Here is an 18,266-nt window from a genome sequence, read left to right on the forward strand (position 1 = left end):
CTTGGTGAGCTTCTCCCCAGAAAAGAATTTGGGATAGAAATGAATGATTATCTTCTGCTCTAAATGTGATACTGTTTGGGGAAGAAACATGCCTCGCTCTGACAAGTGAACAATTGGCTCTGTAGATGCCACAGTATTTACTTGTACAGGTTCTTGTGTGGCACAGATCTGCTCTCGCTGAACTCCAGGGTGAAGAGGCAATTTCCCCTGTCTCAACCCTACCCCACTGAGCCCTCCTCAGAGGCAGGTTTACTTCTTAAAACAGCCTCTAAGCAGTGATAATCAAGGTGCCTTGCTTCCAAGTCTTTGCCTGGCAGACTGCGTCATCACAGTCCTTGCCTTGAAGTTAACAGGATTAAGGACCTCTACAAGGTGTCTGTGCGCATTCCCCCGGACAATGAGAAGAGCAACCTGATCAGAATTGAAGGAGACCCACAGGGGGTCCAACAGGCCAAGAAAGAGCTGCTGGAACTCGCTTCCCGTATGGTAAGTGAGTAGGATGTGATGTTTGGGAGACTGCAGGGTTTGGGCTCTCGTGTTCCCTTGTAACCTTCTGGTGCGGGTGTGCGCCCCTTGCCCACCGAGCACTTGGGTCTCATGACAAGTGCAAGTTCCTCTTCGCAAACGTCTTCCTCTATTCCCTTGGGTAGCCCTTCTCTGTCAACCTAGAGTGAATGTTGTCTAGAGAAAAGAGGGACGGTGCTGGCAAGTAAACTGTCAGGCAGCAAACTGGTAATTAAAAGTATATGGCTCTCCTGCTGAACACTCAGTGTGAGCTCTGTTCTCATCAGGAAAATGAACGCACCAAGGACCTAATCATTGAGCAGAAATTCCACCGGACCATCATTGGACAGAAGGGTGAGCGGATCCGGGAAATCCGGGAGAAATTCCCAGAGGTAAGGCTTTTTAGGAATCCAGAGGGGTTATTTCCTACATGGTTAGTAGGCCTGTCGTCACTGAAGTCGTAACTTTAGTGGCTCTGTAGCTCAGAGAAGTGTCTGAGATGATAGTTCTTTTAGCTAGAGGCCGCTAACACCGTTACCCTTTTCTGAATGGGAAAAGGGGATGTGTAGGATCCCCCCAACCTTTGCATGTGTCTGACACAAGGGTTCTTGCATTTGCTTGAGTTGACTATAAGTGACCACGCCTGCAGGTTATCATCAACTTCCCAGACCCTGCACACAAGAGTGACATCGTCCAACTTAGAGGTCCCAAAAATGAGGTGGAGAAGTGCACCAAGTACATGCAAAAGATGGTGGCAGACCTGGTAAGGAGGTCTTCTGTCTGCTGTTCCCTCCTACATGCCTGGATAACCTTGGGGCAAAGCAGAGCTCTACTGGCTTGGGTAGAGCTAAAACACCTCAAGAGGGAGGGAGCTGTCGACGCTGTTTTGGCTGAATAGAGGCAGGGGGGTAGTACCTGTTATTGAAGGCTATAGGGGAATGTACTTGCCTTTGTTTATTCTTACAAGTCTCTCATATAGAGAGCTTCCTTGGGTCTGAGCCTGTTGTCAGAAGCTTGTTTATCAGAGTTCCTGAGATCAGGCCTCACTTCCACGACAGCGTAAACTTCAGTTCTCTCTTCCTTTCTCCCTTAGGTTGAAAACAGCTTTTCTATTTCTGTCCCCATCTTCAAACAGTTCCACAAGAACATCATAGGGAAAGGAGGTGCCAACATCAAGAAGGTGAGATATTTTTCCTATCTCAAGTGCTTATGATGATCACTGCCTGCAGCAAAATGCCACTGGATGCTCTCTTCTGCTCATTGGTGATGTCAAATATAGCCTGCAAGGGCTTTTTTCTGACATGGGACACTTCTGAGATGATTTTTTTTTCCTTTGTGGCAGATTCGTGAAGAAAGCAACACCAAAATTGATCTCCCAGCAGAGAACAGCAACTCAGAGACTATTGTTATCACAGGCAAGAGAGCAAACTGTGAGGCTGCTCGCCACAGGATTCTTGCCATCCAGAAGGAGCTGGTAAGTGAAGCAACTGGCCTTTTGCTGTTGAGGGACCGGAAAATGTTGCTAGAAGACAGAGATACAGACATGGTTGTAATGGGTGAGGGCAGGGAGGAGACAAATGTGTCAGTCTGTTCTTGACTCATAAACCTAAGTTTGTGGCTGATCCTGTCAGGAGTAGCCAGTCTAAAACCCCTCTGGTCAGGCATTTCTTCCAGATCTATAAAGCTCCTAGCAAGGTGGGAGTTAGAGGGTAAGCAGAGTTGGGTGCAAACACATTTCTGCAGCTTGACTCAAGAGGCTGGTACTGTCCTGTCTTAGGCCAACATCACAGAGGTGGAGGTCTCTATTCCTTCCAAACTGCACAATTCCCTCATTGGTGCCAAAGGCCGCTTCATCCGTTCCATCATGGAGGAGTGTGGTGGAGTCCACATCCACTTCCCCACCGAGGGCTCTGGCAGTGACACTGTGACCATCAGGGGCCCAGCACAGGATGTGGAGAAAGCCAAGAAACAGCTGCTGCATCTGGCAGAGGAGAAGGTGAGACTTGTCTCATAGGGGAAGGAGCAGATTGTTTGGGCTAGCTGTTTTTTTGGGGGTGTTGAAGTGTTTCCCCCTGCCTCTGGCAGGGGACAACCTAATCCTCTTTCAAGGGATTTGAGTACAGTTTGGATGATGAAAAAACTATGCTTCCATCCTTGTGAAAATTAGTTCTTCCCCCATGTGTAAAACTGGCTGTAATGCTTCTCTGCCCAGGCTGGAGACATACTCAAAGAGTTAAGGCTCCCTGCTCCTGCGGTGTGAATGCTGTTGGGTATCCACAGTTCTCCAAAACAGCCTACTCTGCATGTCTCCTTTACTTTTTTCTTGATCTCTGAATTCCAGCTCCAGTTCTTCCATTTCACTGCATATATCCAGGTTTGAGAACGTTGGGTGACCAAACCTTGCCCTGAGTTGTGACTGATTGGTTATTTTAACAGCGAGAAAAAACCCTTTCTAATATCAGCATGTCAACATGTTCTCCTGATCAGTTGGTTGCCTCTGCTGCCTGGCTTGCAGCAGTTGGTTAGCAAATGGTTATGCTGCCTTGTGTGAGTGTCAGACCCTTCTATTTTCGGCTCATATTCTCACCATTTGTGCTGCATGTAGAGTTGTCTTTTCAGCCCTGAGAACATCTTTGGGTAACATTTTTAATTTAAGACATTGTAAACCTTTTTGACTTTGACAGCGCGCTGCATCTACTTTGTTCTTGCAGTGCTGTGTATGTGGGTGCAGGTAACATAACTCCATGCTTACTATGGATGCTGATCTGTACTTTCTACATATTGACATGTTTCATGGGTATCTGACTCCTTTCAGCAAACAAAGAGTTACACTGTGGACCTTCGTGCGAAGCCAGAGTACCACAAATTCCTTATTGGTAAGGGTGGTGGCAACATCCGTAAGGTGCGTGACAACACTGGGGCCCGCATCATCTTCCCAACCTCTGAGGACAAAGATCAGGAGCTGATTACTATCATGGGAACGGAGGAGGCTGTCAAAGAGGCACAGAAGGAGTTGGAGGCCCTCATCAAGAACCTGGTATGAACTATTTTTTCTACTTCCTTGCCTATCATGGTAGCAAGATGTAACGAGTCAGTGTGAAAGACCTGCTTGCCCTAAAACCATCTGCTGCCCTTCATGGTAGCTCAGGAAGATCCTCCTTGCTGTTACTTGTTGGGGTAAGGTTGTAAACTGATTGTGGTTGAGTGCAGCAAACTTGTGCTTATCACCAGGACAGGCAGGGTTGACTGGCTGTCATCTGTTGGCAGGATAATGTGGTTGAAGACTCCATGGTGGTTGACCCCAAGCACCACCGCCACTTTGTCATCCGGAGAGGGCAAGTTCTGCGTGAGATTGCAGATGAGTATGGTGGTGTGATGGTCAGCTTCCCACGCTCTGGCACCCAGAGCGACAAAGTCACTCTCAAAGGAGCCAAGGACTGTGTGGAGGCAGCCAAGAAACGCATTCAGGAGATCATCGAGGACCTGGTACGTTGCAGGAAAAGTCTCTTCTATACTTAGTTGATTCAGCAGTGCCCTCCTTGAATCTGCTGTAGAGCCAAGCGTCATGTGAACAAGTCTCACAGTAGTTCTGGGATTTGAAGCTTGGCTATCAACATACAGGGTCTGCAGATGTTAGATCCCAGCCTGACGAATGGCAGCTGACTCCAGAATGGCAATACTGTATGAATGAATTGCCTCCTCTGACCGTCATCTTAGTTTTTAGGAGTGGAAACAGGAGACCCTTCCTTGATGTACTTCTAGGTATTAAAAGACTGAAGCCTTCTTGTGCCTTTTTGTGGCCTTTGGTAGTGGTTGCTCTCTGGGGTTTCCTGTGCTGTTAGTATTGACTTTTGGAAGCAGCCAGCTGTTAAACCTGTTCTCTTCCCTTCCTTCCTTCCTTTATCTTTTTCCTTTCTTCTAATGCTTCCTCCCCTTCGGGGCAATAGAGAGCTTGAGCTGTGGTCTCAGAAGCCTTCAATATCATGGGCTGGAAGCAGCCTTCATTAAGAAATCCTCTGCTAACTTTTCTGAGAGAAGAAAGAACCTAGGAAACTTTCAGTTCTTCCCCTGCCAGCAGCTGTTATCTTTTCTAACTCCTCTCTATGTCCATTACGGATTTCACCATGCACGAGCATCCTGTTCTCTGGTGTGAAAGAGGCTGTGTCACAGTAAAACAACTCTCCTTTCTCATAGGAAGCTCAAGTGACAATCGAGTGCACCATCCCACAAAAGTTCCACCGCTCCATTATGGGCCCCAAAGGATCCCGGATCCAGCAGATCACCCGGGACTATGGTGTGCAGATCAAGTTCCCTGACAGGGAGGAGAACCCAGGTATACCTGTGGATGCATGTTCTCATGGTATTTGGGGTAGTGCAGCCTACATTCCGTATCAGTGGAGATGTTATGTGTAAAATTGATGTAGAACTGATCCCAGGTGTTCCTGCAGCATCCTTGAATCTGGGCTTAGCATCAACCTTGCCCTCTTGGAACGAGGGAATAATTTTGTGAGGTAAAACTGCAGGCCTAGGTGTTCTGAATGTGCTCTCACCACACAGTGCAGGGAGTATGAGGACCTACGCTGGCAAAAAAGGTTTACCAAGGTCTCTCTGAGCTCTCATGCGCTTGTTGCTGGGTGTATTGAACTCAGCACAACTGGGGCCTGCTGCATACTGCAGCCGAGCACCAGCCAGCCTGCTGTGACATCCAGTGCTGTGCTGTTGAGCTTCCGTGTTGGAGAGGAAACTGCCAGCCTCACTAACAGCCTCTGCTTCCACAGTGCAGCTGCAGGTCCTTCCTGTGCAGGCAGAGGCATTATCAGCGCTGTGCAGAGAGGTGTGGAGCAGACATCTCAGTGGATGTCCTCGTTCTGCTCATTCCAGGCCAAGCCATGGCAAGCTGCCTGTGCTAGGAGTGACCTCCTCCATAGCAGGCAGTAGTGTCTGACCATCTGTGTCAAAGCCCAGGCTAGGCCTAAGGATCTAGAGGGGAAGATAATTAGCAAGGAGTGGGCTCTGTGCGTTTTAACATGAGACTTCCCATGTTTCCAGCCCCTGTTGCAGAAGCAGTTGTACAGGAGAATGGTGAGGAAGGTGGGGAAGGCAAGGATGTGAAGGATGCAGATCCCAGCTCTCCAAAGAAGTGTGATATCATCATCATCTCTGGCCGCAGGGAGAAGTGCGAGGCAGCAAAGGAGGCGCTGCAGGTATGTGGCTTTCTAAGCCCCTTAGCCCTGTAATGTAGTGATGCCCTGATGCGAGAAGCTCACTGCGGGCTTTACTGGTGGTAATAAAAGCTACTCAGTCAAGGTTGCAATCCAGGTGATCACTGATGCTAACTGTAGAGTTGGTGTGTACTGCTCAAGGGAAACCCTCTGCTCTGTGATTTAGACTGGCAGCTTGAATCATAGCGCCTGATCCTCGCAATTGCTAGAGCTTGTAGGCAGCCCCAAGTTATGTGCCATAAAAGCATGACGTGCTTGTTTCATGGAGCACAGCTGGAAAGAGGAGTCTGGTTTTCTAACTTTAGCAGACCTTGCCATGCTGCTTTAGTGATGTTTCCCATGTCTCTGCTAGATGGAAGCCAAGGATGTGCAAACGGCCTGTCCCCAGAGGCAGGTTTTAAGATAGCTTGTTTGGAAAAAATGCTTTAACACCCAACAAGTCATCTTGGTGTTCGCAGCTGTGTTCTCTTTTCCTGTAGAGTTTGTATCCTGACTACAAAGGAATGTACCTCAGTTCAGCAACACGTTCTTTTGGGCAAGTATATGGCAAGCTGAAAGACAGAAGTCTTTCTAGTGGTAAACTTTGCTCCCTCCCCTGCAGGCTCTGGTTCCTGTCACCATTGAGGTGGAAGTTCCCTTTGATCTTCACCGTTACATCATTGGTCAGAAAGGAAGTGGGATTCGCAAAATGATGGATGAGTTTGAAGTAAGTTGTGGCCCTTCCTCCCATCTCCTCTGTCCTGGAGAATCTAAGCGACCATTTCTGTGGTGGTGGCAGTCAAGTGCGACCTACTCAGGACTGTTGTGGCTCGGCCATGAAATATACAGGCTCTGTAGTAAGAAAATGATTCAGTCCCTGGCTCCAGGACTCAGTAGGTTTCACGCTGAAGCTGTATGGCTGGTGTTGATGCATTGAGTGTTGCATGACCAGTGTGAGAACCGTTTTCCTCCTAGGCCATGGGAAACATCTCTGCTGTGCCTGCTACCTGTTTGGGAGGGTTCCCCAGAAGCCCACAGAGATTCTTGGGGCTGACACAGGTTGGCTGCAGACAGCGCTACTGAACACGTATTTGTTTCCTAGCCTCTCCAGGCTGACAGACACTGGTGAGGGGCTGAAGCCCTGCAATCTGATAATGGCTGAAGAAACAGGTTTCTATTAAAAAACCGTCTAGTCCTGGGCAACCGACTCTAGGTGGCCCTGCTTGAGCAGGGGGGTTGGACCACATGACCTCCAGAAGTCCCTGCCAGCCTCAGCCATTCTGCGAGTCTGTGGTTTAGGCTGTCTGGATGGGAGCTGGTCTTGGCAGCAGGAGAGATCAGCGAGATGCCAACCTGCAGTGACAGGCATCACAAGTGATACAAAACGAGCAGTGATACAAAATGATAATTGCTACTTGTCACTCAGGTGAACATCCAGGTCCCTGCTCCTGAGCTGCAGTCAGATATCATCACCATCACTGGGCTGGCCGCCAACCTGGACCGTGCCAAGGCCGGGCTGATGGAAAGAGTGAAGGAGCTGCAGGCTGAACAAGAGGATCGGGTAAGGCCTGTGCCTGTCCTCCTTCCTTCCAGCCAGTCAAGGCTTTAGCCTCTGGGTGTTCCTTTCAGAAGTTGCAGACTCCTTGAGCCCTTCACTTTTTAAGAGCACCCTTAGTTGCTCTGTGGGTATGGGGTGCTCATAAGTGAGTTACCCAAATGTCGGTCCTTTAACATGAACTGACAGGAGGATTTTGAGATTCTGCGAAGGTAACTTTGGACTGTCCAGGGCTCTGTCACACCTTCATGTACCTTTGAGACACTGCAGGGTGGGAACCTCGTTGTGCTGGGAGTCTCTTTGTACCTATTCTCATTGAATTCTTATCATAGCTCTGAATAAACAGGCGAGGAATGAGTTGGATGGTTGTTTGCTACTTGTAGTTTCCCGCTCAACTTGGCGAAAGCACAAGGCCCTAGCAAATGGATGCCTTGGGTACTTCTCTGTAGCCATGTACACTCAAGCATGGCCCTGCAGAATCTGTTCCATGCAGCTCAGAAGCCAGAAGGAGATGCTGGCACTTTAGATCGACATCACTGGACTAGCTGTGGTTTGTTCCCTGCTGTTGTATCTCACTCTGCTTCTCCTGTTCTAGGCCTTGCGAAGCTTCAAGCTGACAGTCACTGTGGATCCCAAGTATCACCCTAAAATCATTGGGCGGAAGGGAGCAGTGATCACCCAGATACGCACAGAGCATGAGGTCAACATCCAGTTCCCCGACAAGGATGATGAAAGCCAGGTGAGAGGTCAAGAGAGGGTGCAAGGAGGGATGCTGTTTGTCTCTAAGCATAGGAAGCACAGCATGTTCCCTGGGGCTCCAAACTCCCTACGCTGCTTTTGGATAAGGTGGAGGGTATGAGGGAGTGGCAGGGAGGAGGCTTGCTCAGCTCCTTATGAGCCTGGTCTCTTCACACCCCAGGCCCAAGACCAGATCACCATCACTGGCTATGAGAAGAATGCCGAGGCTGCCCGGGATGCCATCATGAAGATCGTTGGTGAGCTGGAGCAGATGGTCTCTGAGGATGTGACTCTGGACCATCGTGTTCACGCACGCATCATTGGTGCACGTGGTAAAGCCATCCGCAAAATCATGGATGAGTTCAAGGTGAGCAGTGGAGCAATGCAGCACAGGTTGGGCAGGGCGCGGGTGGCCACTGGTGCCACTTGCTCACTGCACTAAGAGCTTAGTAGCAGCTTGGCACTAGGGGCTGAATTCAGGAGTGTGAGGCTCACATCTTGTGGTCCTCCTGTCTTTTGCTTTTTGAGCACCTTCAGCTGGAACTGGTGCAAAAGAAAAGCCAGTGCTGTCATGCTCACCTCCAGTTCTGTCTCCACAAGCTTATGAGCAGAATCCCTGGGCTAGGGCATTCCGGTCTGCCCTGGGCAGCCGGGCTATCTGAAGGTGAAGCATCCCCACATGACCTCAGCTGCGAGTCACCCTTCTTCTGGGAGCTCGGCAGGGAGGAGGCCGAGCTCTTCCTGTCCTGCTGGACTGCAGGCGGAAGAGGAACCTGGAAATGCTTCCTTGATGCTCTGGGTTAGCCCTGTAAACAGCACTGAGCTCTGTCCCTCTGTGCAGCCCTTCTAGTGGGTTTCTTGCAGTTGGGGTCCCAGATAGTCTTCAAAGGGAGAAGGCGGTTATATCAGTTACTCTGTTACTGGAAGCGGACAGCCAGGCCTGTTGCTGGGGGGGCTCTGCAAGGAAACTTTTCAGACCCCCCAGCTTGAGTTTCACTCGAGGAAGTCATCTGGATTTCTTTGTCTCTCTAGGCCACTGTTGATTCCCTTGACTTTGGGAATCTTGAGTCACTCTCAGGGCTCCAGATGTGGCACAGTAACTACGGGAGGGCCAGGGACCTTTGCTCCTGACAGCATGTGGCAGTAGCGGCGTGCTTTACTGCAGTGGCAGTAGTGAATGTGAATCCAGAGTGATGAAGCTTTGGAGACTTGCATCTTGGCTGGGCTCCGTTACTGAAACAAGCTGTTTGGCTCCCAAATGAGCAGCCTTTGGTTGTGGCCCTGTCTTATGTGGCTTCCCTGCACCCATCTGGAAAGCAAGCTGTGAGAGAGTTCTGTGGGTATCTACAGGGTACACCAAGCCAGCTCCATAAAATGATTGTCAGCTGGGATTACTCTCTCTGTGGAGGAGACAGCTTACCGTGCTTCATGCTAGTGGCTTGACGGTGAAAATGCAGCAGTGTGAGGACACTGCCTGGAAATGCAGGCCTGTCGTGTCTCTGCTGCAAGTGCTGCACAGAGAGCAGTGGGCCTCTGGGCAATCGGCACAGCAGAGGCTGCTGGAAGAAGACGGGTCATTACTCCAAGCTCAGTTCTGTCTCCCTTCGCAGGGGGAACCAGACAAGCTTTGGGGCCAGGTATATGTCATTGCACCCCCCAGCATCTGAACTATGGAGGTCCTAAACAGACTTGGGGCAGTGAACAGATCGGGGCCTTCCTCTTCTGTGATTCTAATGATGAGGGTGTGGGGAGTCTGTGGCTTTTCAAATGTACAGATCTAAGTCCCATCCTGGTCCTTGTGTTGCAGGTGGATATTCGCTTTCCCCAGAGTGGAGCTCCTGACCCCAACTGTGTGACTGTAACAGGACTCCCTGAGAACGTGGAAGAAGCTATCGATCACATCCTAAACTTGGAGGAGGAATATGTAAGTGTTCAGCTAGTCTGTGCAGGGGCTTAGCAGGATTTCCTCTGCCAGAGAGCCGAATGTCTGAACTATCTCCGTGTGGTATTTTCTACCACTGTGTCTGAGACCTTGAGCCCTGCGCAGGTGGCAGTCAGCCCTTATCTGCAGCTGTCCCTCAGACCAGCTGGGTGCAGAGCCTCTGGCTTTGCTCCGCAAAGCAGTGCAAGAACTGACCCCAGTGTCCAGGAGAGGACAATGAAGGAGAATGCTGGGACACCACCAGGATGTGCACGTGCTTGCCTTCCTGCGGCTTGTATCATTTAGGAGTTGGTGGCTGTTAGACTAGTGCAGAAGCACTGTGTTCTGTCATCGTAGAACGGGCTGGTGACCTTGGATGGGTTGCAGCGCGGCGAGATGGCAGGGGGGAGGCGTGTTGTACCAGTTTGAGGAACTGTCAAGATCCCCTCCTAACTAGGCTGTGTCACTGCAGCTTGCAGATGTGGTGGACAACGAGGCAATGCAGGTGTACATGAAGCCCTCTTCACATGAAGAGTCCAAGGCCCCATCCAAGGGCTTTGTGGTGAGAGATGCCCCTTGGGCCACTGTCAACAATGAGAAGGTGAGTGCTACTGCTGCTGCAGGCCTCGGAGCACGGGGCGTGTGGCACCCTCTGCCAAGGACTCTGAGGTCTGGCCCTCCTGCGTGGGCTAGGGAGACGGCACTCTCCCTTCCTTGGTGGCAGAGAAGGTAGTGAAGGGCCCTCCTGCTCTTCATGGCCCATGCGAGCTGAGAGCAGGCCTGGGCTCTGCCTCTCCAGCTTCCAAAGCACTGCTGTCTCTTCCTTCCAAACGTCTTGCCCACACTGACCGCTCTCCCAGTATGGAGCGGTGGGAGCGTGGGGGGACCCTTACCAGAAAGTGCCCTGCCAGGTCTTGTTGTGTTTAGGAGTAGGGAATGCACCCTGGGGCTTCTGACTCTGCTGCTGCAGCACAGAACTGGCTCAGTGGTGCTGGGAGCAGTGAGCTGGCACGCGCGCACTGCTGCAGGACTGGCCTCGCCCCACTCCAGTGCCTGAGTTACTGAGGCTGGACCTTCGGAGCCCTTCCTCTGCCTGCCGTTTGCTCCTGTCTGCACCCTCCTAAATGTCACCTCTAGGTGGCTTGACTGTCCGCTCTGGGCACTCCTAAAGACCTAATGATCCTTTTTGGCCCTCGCCCATTGTCACTGCTCACTGGACATCAGGAATGCTGCTTAGCTCAGGGGTGCACCATGCAGGTTTGCAGCAGGGTGGGAGCTTAACTTGTTCCCTTTTTGTTTGCTCTAGGCCCCTGATATGAGCAGTTCTGAAGACTTCCCCAGCTTTGGGGCTCAAGTGGCCCCCAAGACTCTTCCCTGGGGACCCAAACGATAATGACCTGGAAGCAGAAACTCCTCCAGCCTGCTGACCTGACACTAACCTGCCACAAATACTTCCTGTCTGAAATCTGACCCAGCGGCTGGAGCACAAGTCAATTGCCCCAAGAGGTCTCCTAATGGTGTCTGGAGTGCTAGACCCCATCCTGCTCCCCTCAGCTATCACCATGGCTAGGACTCACCCTCATCTCTTGATGGATATTCTTTCCTCCTTTGGAACAAGACTTCCACTCAGATTCAAACACTAAATGTGTGTGGTTTTGTTAGAAACTTCATAATTGACTCAAAGTGGCTAAGATTTGCAGCTTCCCAAGCGCTAGCAGAGCAATCTGCTCTCTTGAGCATGTCTTACTAGGCATTCTCGCCTTCATTAGGAGACCTCCTTTACTGTGGCTAGGAATCTACTTCCTGTCTCATGACCTCAGGAAATAAATTTCCTTGACTTTCTAAAGCCAAAACGTTTGCCCTCTTTCCTTTGTGTTTATCCCAGGCCTTACCTTACCTTTGTAGAGTGCAATCAACTTTTTTCCTTTTAACTGCCAAATATTCATTTAATGCTGATATCTGACTGTGGGGAGAGCTTAAAATAATCTAAAAGGTCAGAAACTTGCTTTCAAGGAACAAAACCTTCAATAGACTGTAAGAGGCAGCAGAGATGGAAGGGACCAGAAAAACATAAGGCTACCCTGGTCAGGTAAAACACCTTTGAGTGCAGCGTGTAGCGAGTGCACCCTTGTGCCACTCCAAGCACAGTCCCAGCCTGCACACTTGACGAGTCTTCCAGTGCGTGATGACAGACCCCGCTCCTAGTTCCCCACGTTCCCTCCCTTCCCCCTTCCCAACAGCGTGAGCAGGCAGGCAAGCCAGCACATGACAATATTTACTGGCTGGGACAGATTTGGGTTGGCCGAGGTTGCTGCGTGGCCCAGGAGAAGCTGATGGGAAGCACGGCTTTGAGAAGCTGTAGTCCTCTGCTAGCGCTGCGGCACCTAGGCATGAGCGGTAGGGACACCTGTTACTGTTGCCTTCTTTCTACCTCAAAAGTCAGTACGATGGTGGCCTCTCAGCGTGAGTGGGCAAGCAGCTGTTGCAGCTCTTGCCCTGGCATCCAGAGCAGAAGCGTGCAGGAGAAGCAAGAGGAGCCTTTTGTTTCCAAGTGGCCATGGGAGCTCCTCCGGAGGGAAGCCGAGCGCAGTGACAGTGAGGCAGGCTGTGAGTCGGAACCGTAGGACTGCGTGCTGAGCTAGGACGGGGCTCGGCCCCAGGGCCGTAGGCACAGCCTTGCCACAGCCCTTGGCTGCAGAGGGGTGAGCCAGGGTTCTGCTCGGAGGGTGCTGCAGGGGCTGACAGCGTGGTGCATCGAGCCCTCCCCGAGGCCTCCATCGTATGGGCAGTAGAGGGTGATCCGTGCTCCGTACTGTGGGCTGCTTGCACCTAGGTCCTGCCGCGGCTTCCTCGAAGGGGGCTGTGTCCGGGCTCCTCCAGCCAGTAAAAGAGGAAAACCACGTCTTATTGGAGGGAGTCAGGGAGCGTGGGGTCTGTTCCCTTCTTCCCCTGCCTCAGTCCTGCGGAGGCTGCAGTGTGAGCCGTTCCTCAAGTCTCCGCTGCTTCAGCTCTCGGGCCGGCAGGAGTCCCTAGCCCCTCTTCTCTAGGGCTGCTTACGGAGCAAAGGCCCCGAACTCGGGCAAGCTGAGCCCAGCGTTCTTGCCTTTCCCGCTGTCTGGCAGGCCTGATGTGCCAGCCCTTCTCCTTCCCACGCCAGCTCTTCTTGGAAGAGGCTGCTATGCCGAACCAAAACCTCGCAATGCTCTCCTTAAGTCTGAGAAACGATTGAAGCTGACCACGACCTGTTGCAGGGCACCTGGCTGCCCTGGGAGGACAGGGTGGCCTTGCCTCCAGGGTGGGGGGCAGGGTGGGTCAGACAGAACTAGGGTGACACCCTCTCATCCGCATCTGTCAGAAAATGGTTATTACCCCTGTAGCTTAGGTCTGTCCTACGTCACCAAGCCTATCGCCCCCTCTTCCTCTTTATGCCCCCCTGCCCCCCGTGCCCTCGCCAGTTGCACAGCTAGGCTTGAGTTACATTCGGGGCACCGCCGTCTGGGCTCGTGCCCCACAGCCCAACCCTCCACTCTAAAGAAGGTCATGAAGTGATTGTACCTAGTACTGTCGCGCCACCGCCCTCCTTCCGCAGCAGACTGTGGCATGTGTCCATTTCCTCTCTTTGACGTCTTCCATATTGTACGTTTCCATAGCAATGATCCCTTGGCCTTAACTTTGGAATTTGGAGACTATATGCAAACATGTAAAAAGGCTCATGAGTATGGATGACACTGGAATTTTATAAATTCTAAAATAAAACCTGAAACAGCTTGGAGCGTCGTGGATATTATTTATACTGGTGCGTTGGTATCCAAGGCAGCCCTTGCTCAGCTGGGTTTAGTGAAGTTTGAGGAGCTGCAGCTTGTGTGCTCTGCTGCGGCAGCGCGTGGCTGGGTCGAGGGAGGAGGCGAGAGCAGCGCTGGGCAGTGGCGACAGCTGTGCCCTCCTTGTGGGGAGGCACCGACCTGCTTAACCCAGCGAGGTGGTGCCGGGGGTGCTGCCCGCGGAGGGGAGGAGCGGGAGGCACCAGCCGTGGTTCCTCTTGCTCACCTCCTCCATAACCAGGGCCTCTCGCCTGCTCCCTGTGCCTGGTGCCCACCAGCTGGGGCCAAGCTGCTGCTCTCCAGCAGGCAAAGCTCGGCTCGGGGGCTGCCACACTGGAGGGTCACCGGAGCTCTTCCCCTCCCTCCCAGCGGAGCTCCAGCTGTGGCTCCATCCAGCGCGGGCGGCTGCGGCTGTACCTTTGCTTGCCCCAAGAGGCGAGCAGGGCTGCGGCTGCGCTTGGGTGCCGGCGGGCACAGCTCGGGGACGCTTGGCATCCTTTAATGCGCTGCCCGCCGGGGCACCTGTGCAGTGCTGGGCTTCCCTTGCGAACAAACACCCGGCACCCGCTGCGTCCTTCCCTGCCGCCCCCCCAGCCCGTGTGCCTAGGCTCGCCGGCTGTCCCGTGGCTCCGGGCTGGCCCGAGGAGGGGCCGGTCACCGCGCCATGGGCCGCAGGGCGTGTGTGGTGCTCAGCCGCTGGCAAACTGCTCAGTTTCCCAGTCTCTGCCTGCCACCACGTCTGTGACGCTGGCTTTGCTGCTTGTCTCCCATCTCTCCAAAAGGACCCGAACCACGGGAAAAGGGAGCCGGTGTTTGCACTAGTGCAAGCTGTTGCATCTCCTTACAGGACGGCCTGCTGGCTCACCTGTGCCTCTGCACAAGTTTAAAGCAAAAAAGGCATTAAAGGAGGCAGCTGAGGAGCTGCTGCAGCCCACGTTGTTCTCAAGCCATGGTGTCCTTGGCCAGGTGCTCTTCATGCTTCACCTTGACCTCCATGCGCTCAGGAGTGTCAGGTACCAGCCCTGCAACCACACGTCCAGTAGAGAAAGCCACATGCTGGAAGTGAGCGGGGATGTGCAGCTTGGCCGAGGTGGCAGGTCCTCGCCCCCCCACCCCAGCACTGTGTCCTGGGCCGCCCTGCAGGGGTGGGCGGTGGGTACCTCGGACATGAACGTGACGATGAAACCCAAGCGTATGGCCAGCAGCTGCCAATAAATCAAGGTCAAGTTGCCATCCCAGTCCCTAAACGCTGTATCTGGGGGAGCAAATGCAGCTGTTGCTGCCTCTGCCTGCCCCGGGGTGGGTGTCACAGCGGTGGGAGCTCTGGTCGCAGCTGCCAGCCCAGCATGCTGCAACGCAGCAAAACCAGACCTTGCCCAGCCTCAGCCGGGACCTGGGCGCTGCAGGCAGCCTGGCCCAGGGGGGCTTTCTCCTTTGCAGAAGTGCCTTCCTCCAGCGCCAGTGAGCTTTTGCTCCAGCCCCGGGTCAGGCCGGGTCAGCAGCCCCCCCCCCGTACCCTGCACACAGGCACATTCAGCAGGTGCTCAGCCCTGGGACGAGTGAGGACCCCAAGGGTAGGTGGGCATCCTGGACGTGGCTAAATGCTGCTGTGCTGAAAACAGTTGCTGTGGCAGAAAAAAGCAAACACAAGCCTAAGCAAGCAAGGAGGGGAGCCAGATGAGGCAGAAGGGGGCTCCCACCTGCACATGGTGTTGCTCTGCAGGACAAAGTCCCATGGCACATGTGCCAAGGTGAAGTTCACGCAGCCACGCAGGCTGCTGTCATGGGTGTACTTGTAGTACACGTGGGGCAGGAAATCAGAGATGAAGGAGATGGGGAAGGCCTGGGAGCAGGGAGATGTGCTGCAGCAGATCCTGCAGGCAGGGGATGCCTCATCCCCGCTGGCTGGACCTGCTCCGTGTCCCGTGCTCCTGAGGTGGCTTTCCGCCTCTCGTGCCCTCAGCCTGAGAAACCGGACACGTGCGCCACTTGGTCTTAGACAGCAGCTCCCTGCTGATGGCATTGTGTCCTGCTCTCACGCCTCCGTTAAACCCAAGCAGGGCCACACAGGCTGGGAGGGGTGATGGCTTCCCACCTCCCATGGCAGAGCTCCGGTGGGCCCACCCCAGGCACGCAGCTCCCCTCCTCACCCAGTGTCCTACATTGGCCAAACACATTTTTCTCCCCTAATTCCCCTACTCTGCTTGCAGCCCTCTGACTACCTGCCTGCCGTCCCCGCGTATGTTGCTGGTGATGGCCAGGTGAGTGATGGTCTCCAGGATGGAGAACCAGATACTGATGCCCTGCACCCACTTGGCCACAGGCCACCAGTAATCACAGATGAACTGGTGGGCATCCAGGCGGATCTCCACCCTGTTACTGAGCACAGAGGGTGGAGGGTGGTGAGCAGGCCCAGCAAGCAAAGCAGGTCCCGGAGTACCTCCAGCCACCTCTTACCAAAGCCACAAACTGAAAGTTCCCTGAGCCGGAGAGGAGGACAATGACCACTGCCTGGCAGAAGATAACAGAGACCATGAACGTCACCACCGTGGCAATCTGCAGACACAGCATGTGGGGTATGAGCAGCTGGTGCCGGGCAGGAAAACTCCACCCTTAACCCAGGGCACTACAAGTGCCAGGAAAACGCCAGGGCAGGCTACCGAGCCTGGGTGCAGCAGGTTGCAGGCTGAGCTGGCAGAGAGCCACCGGTGCCACCAGAGGCCAGGGGTACCTGTCTTCATCCTCAGCTTAACCCATGCTCTCTTACCCCACACTGATCCCATCCCACCACGTCCTGCTGCCCCAGGACAGACGCTGGGCAGATGCTGCTCCAGCTCCCACAATCTCGCCATCGTTATGATGACCATTGAACAGCCATAATCTGGTGGAGCCGGCTGCATTTGGGGAAATACAGCTCCTCTGCCCCCATTCTAGGTTTTATATTGTCACAGGAGCCATGGCCATGAACTGGGACTGCGGCCACTCCTGGGGAAGAGGGGAAAAGGTGTCAGGGGCGCCTGGTAGCTTTGGTCCATGCTGTTTGGGGAGGTGCTGCAGAGAGCCAAATCCCACCTCGACGTCCTCAAACTTGGAGCAGTCCCAGTGGTGAGTCAGAGACATATTGCTCCACTTCCAGAGCAGCACTGCCCACAGGGATGTGAGGAAGCTGAAGAAGGTGATCAAAGAGCTGTCCCACCTGTGGGCAGAGTGGGGCTGAGGGACTGGCGGGAGACCAGGCAGGGCAACAGGGGCTTTGCACAGCTGCTGTGATGAATGCCAAGTCCTCAGTGTCCCTGAACCATGGGGCAGGTGGAGAGGGAAGGTGGAAGGGGCCGCTGGGATCCTTCACTAGGGAGGGAGGGGTGGGAAGATGGGTGGGAGAGGAAGTCCCAGAGCATCAGGGGCCAAGGCCAAGGAGCTAAATGTGCTTGGACCATGAAGAGGTGTAAAGGTGCCGTGAAGAGCCTGAGCTTCTGAATGTTGCACCACTCAAAATACGCCCATCTGAGCTCCTCGAGAAGGCCAAGTCCTTCCTGAGGAGGTGGCCCTGTGCCCGTGCTGTGAATCCCACCAGGGATCTGATGAACCACATGAGGCAGCCAGCAAGAGACCCGCATGACAAGATGAAATGGCACCTGGGATTGCAACAAAGGCAAAGTTAGTCCTGCTGGGAGGAGGTGCTGGGGGCCTGGGAAACCAGAAACGTGCTGGGGCATCGGGGCAGACCGCACATCCACCACCTGCTTCTCCCGGGGCTGGGCAGAGAGTGGGACGCGCCACCCCACTGCTCCAACCCACCAGCCCTGGGGACCCGACCCAACCTGCCGGCTCGTGTCGGATGGGTATAGCCTGGGCGGGGAGGAGGAGGAGGGGCGGAAATCAGGTTTGCACGCGAGCACCTTCCGCAGAGCAGCCTGGGGGAGGCCCTGCCTTTGCTTCAGCTGGAGATGGACACCTGAATGGCCCTGACCAGACAGGGTTCAGCGGAGCTCAGGGCCACACGCGGAACAAACCACAGAGAGGCAGCACGGGGCCGCGGGTCCCCCCTGCACCCCAGCGGGTCTGGTGCCTGGCCGAGGCACGAGAGCCAGGGAAGCTTTAAGCGCCGTGCTCAGCTGCTCACCTCACTCGCAAGGGAAACGTTTCTGCTGGTTTCTGCAGCTTCGGGGAGGGAAGAGGGAAACCCCAACTCTGTTTGGCCCTCCAAGCGCTGCCGGCCGAGTGTCGCGCTGGCAGCCAGCAGCCCAGGGAACAGGGTGGGCACGCAGCAGTTGATGGCCCCTTGGCGGCCGGGATGCTCCTCTCCCCTGGGAGAGCTCATGGAGCCCTGGGGGGACTCAGAGCAACTCATCCCACCAGGCACACACCCCTGTGGCAGGATGAGGGGAATCACCCTGGTTTAGGGGCACGGCAGGGGTGCAGCTCCTCCCAGCCAAGCCTGGCATCACCCCACCCCTTCCAGCAGCTCCTGTGGCATCACCACGTGTGGCAGAACCACGCCAGGTGAGCAAGAGGAACGCAGACCA

General features: G+C 54.0%; 2 protein-coding genes across 5 annotated transcripts in view; one reads left to right on the plus strand and one right to left on the minus strand.

Annotated features, from left to right (window-relative positions):
* The window catches only part of HDLBP (high density lipoprotein binding protein), a 40,260-nt gene extending 26,574 nt beyond the window's left edge, over positions 1-13,686 (plus strand). For 3 of the 4 annotated variants that reach the window (XM_080409666.1, XM_080409665.1, XM_080409664.1), the window contains exons 12-29: positions 347-486; positions 792-896; positions 1,154-1,267; positions 1,598-1,684; positions 1,847-1,978; positions 2,282-2,500; positions 2,846-2,878; positions 3,320-3,541; positions 3,772-3,990; positions 4,699-4,837; positions 5,554-5,708; positions 6,328-6,432; positions 7,132-7,266; positions 7,856-7,999; positions 8,180-8,365; positions 9,806-9,922; positions 10,392-10,520; positions 11,226-13,686. In XM_080409666.1, the coding sequence (XP_080265792.1) occupies positions 347-486; positions 792-896; positions 1,154-1,267; positions 1,598-1,684; positions 1,847-1,978; positions 2,282-2,500; positions 2,846-2,878; positions 3,320-3,541; positions 3,772-3,990; positions 4,699-4,837; positions 5,554-5,708; positions 6,328-6,432; positions 7,132-7,266; positions 7,856-7,999; positions 8,180-8,365; positions 9,806-9,922; positions 10,392-10,520; positions 11,226-11,312 (2,468 nt within the window). In that variant the 3' untranslated portion in view covers positions 11,313-13,686. The remainder of the gene's footprint in view (positions 1-346; positions 487-791; positions 897-1,153; positions 1,268-1,597; positions 1,685-1,846; positions 1,979-2,281; positions 2,501-2,845; positions 2,879-3,319; positions 3,542-3,771; positions 3,991-4,698; positions 4,838-5,553; positions 5,709-6,327; positions 6,433-7,131; positions 7,267-7,855; positions 8,000-8,179; positions 8,366-9,805; positions 9,923-10,391; positions 10,521-11,225) is intronic. The other variant, XM_080409667.1, reaches the window with a different exon arrangement.
* Positions 13,687-14,336: 650 nt separating this feature from the next.
* Positions 14,337-17,560, minus strand: ANO7 (anoctamin 7). Its single transcript, XM_080408980.1, is given in 8 exon segments — positions 14,337-14,558; positions 14,689-14,796; positions 14,901-14,990; position 14,995; positions 15,441-15,583; positions 15,984-16,190; positions 16,616-16,683; positions 16,686-17,560. Coding segments are annotated over 8 exon segments (921 nt in total). The 5' UTR covers positions 16,861-17,560; the 3' UTR covers positions 14,337-14,429.
* Positions 17,561-18,266: the final 706 nt, after the last annotated feature.

Source organism: Falco punctatus, assembly GCF_963210335.1.
Source record: "Falco punctatus genome assembly, chromosome: 13".
In the NCBI taxonomy this organism is placed as follows: Eukaryota; Metazoa; Chordata; class Aves; order Falconiformes; family Falconidae; genus Falco; species Falco punctatus.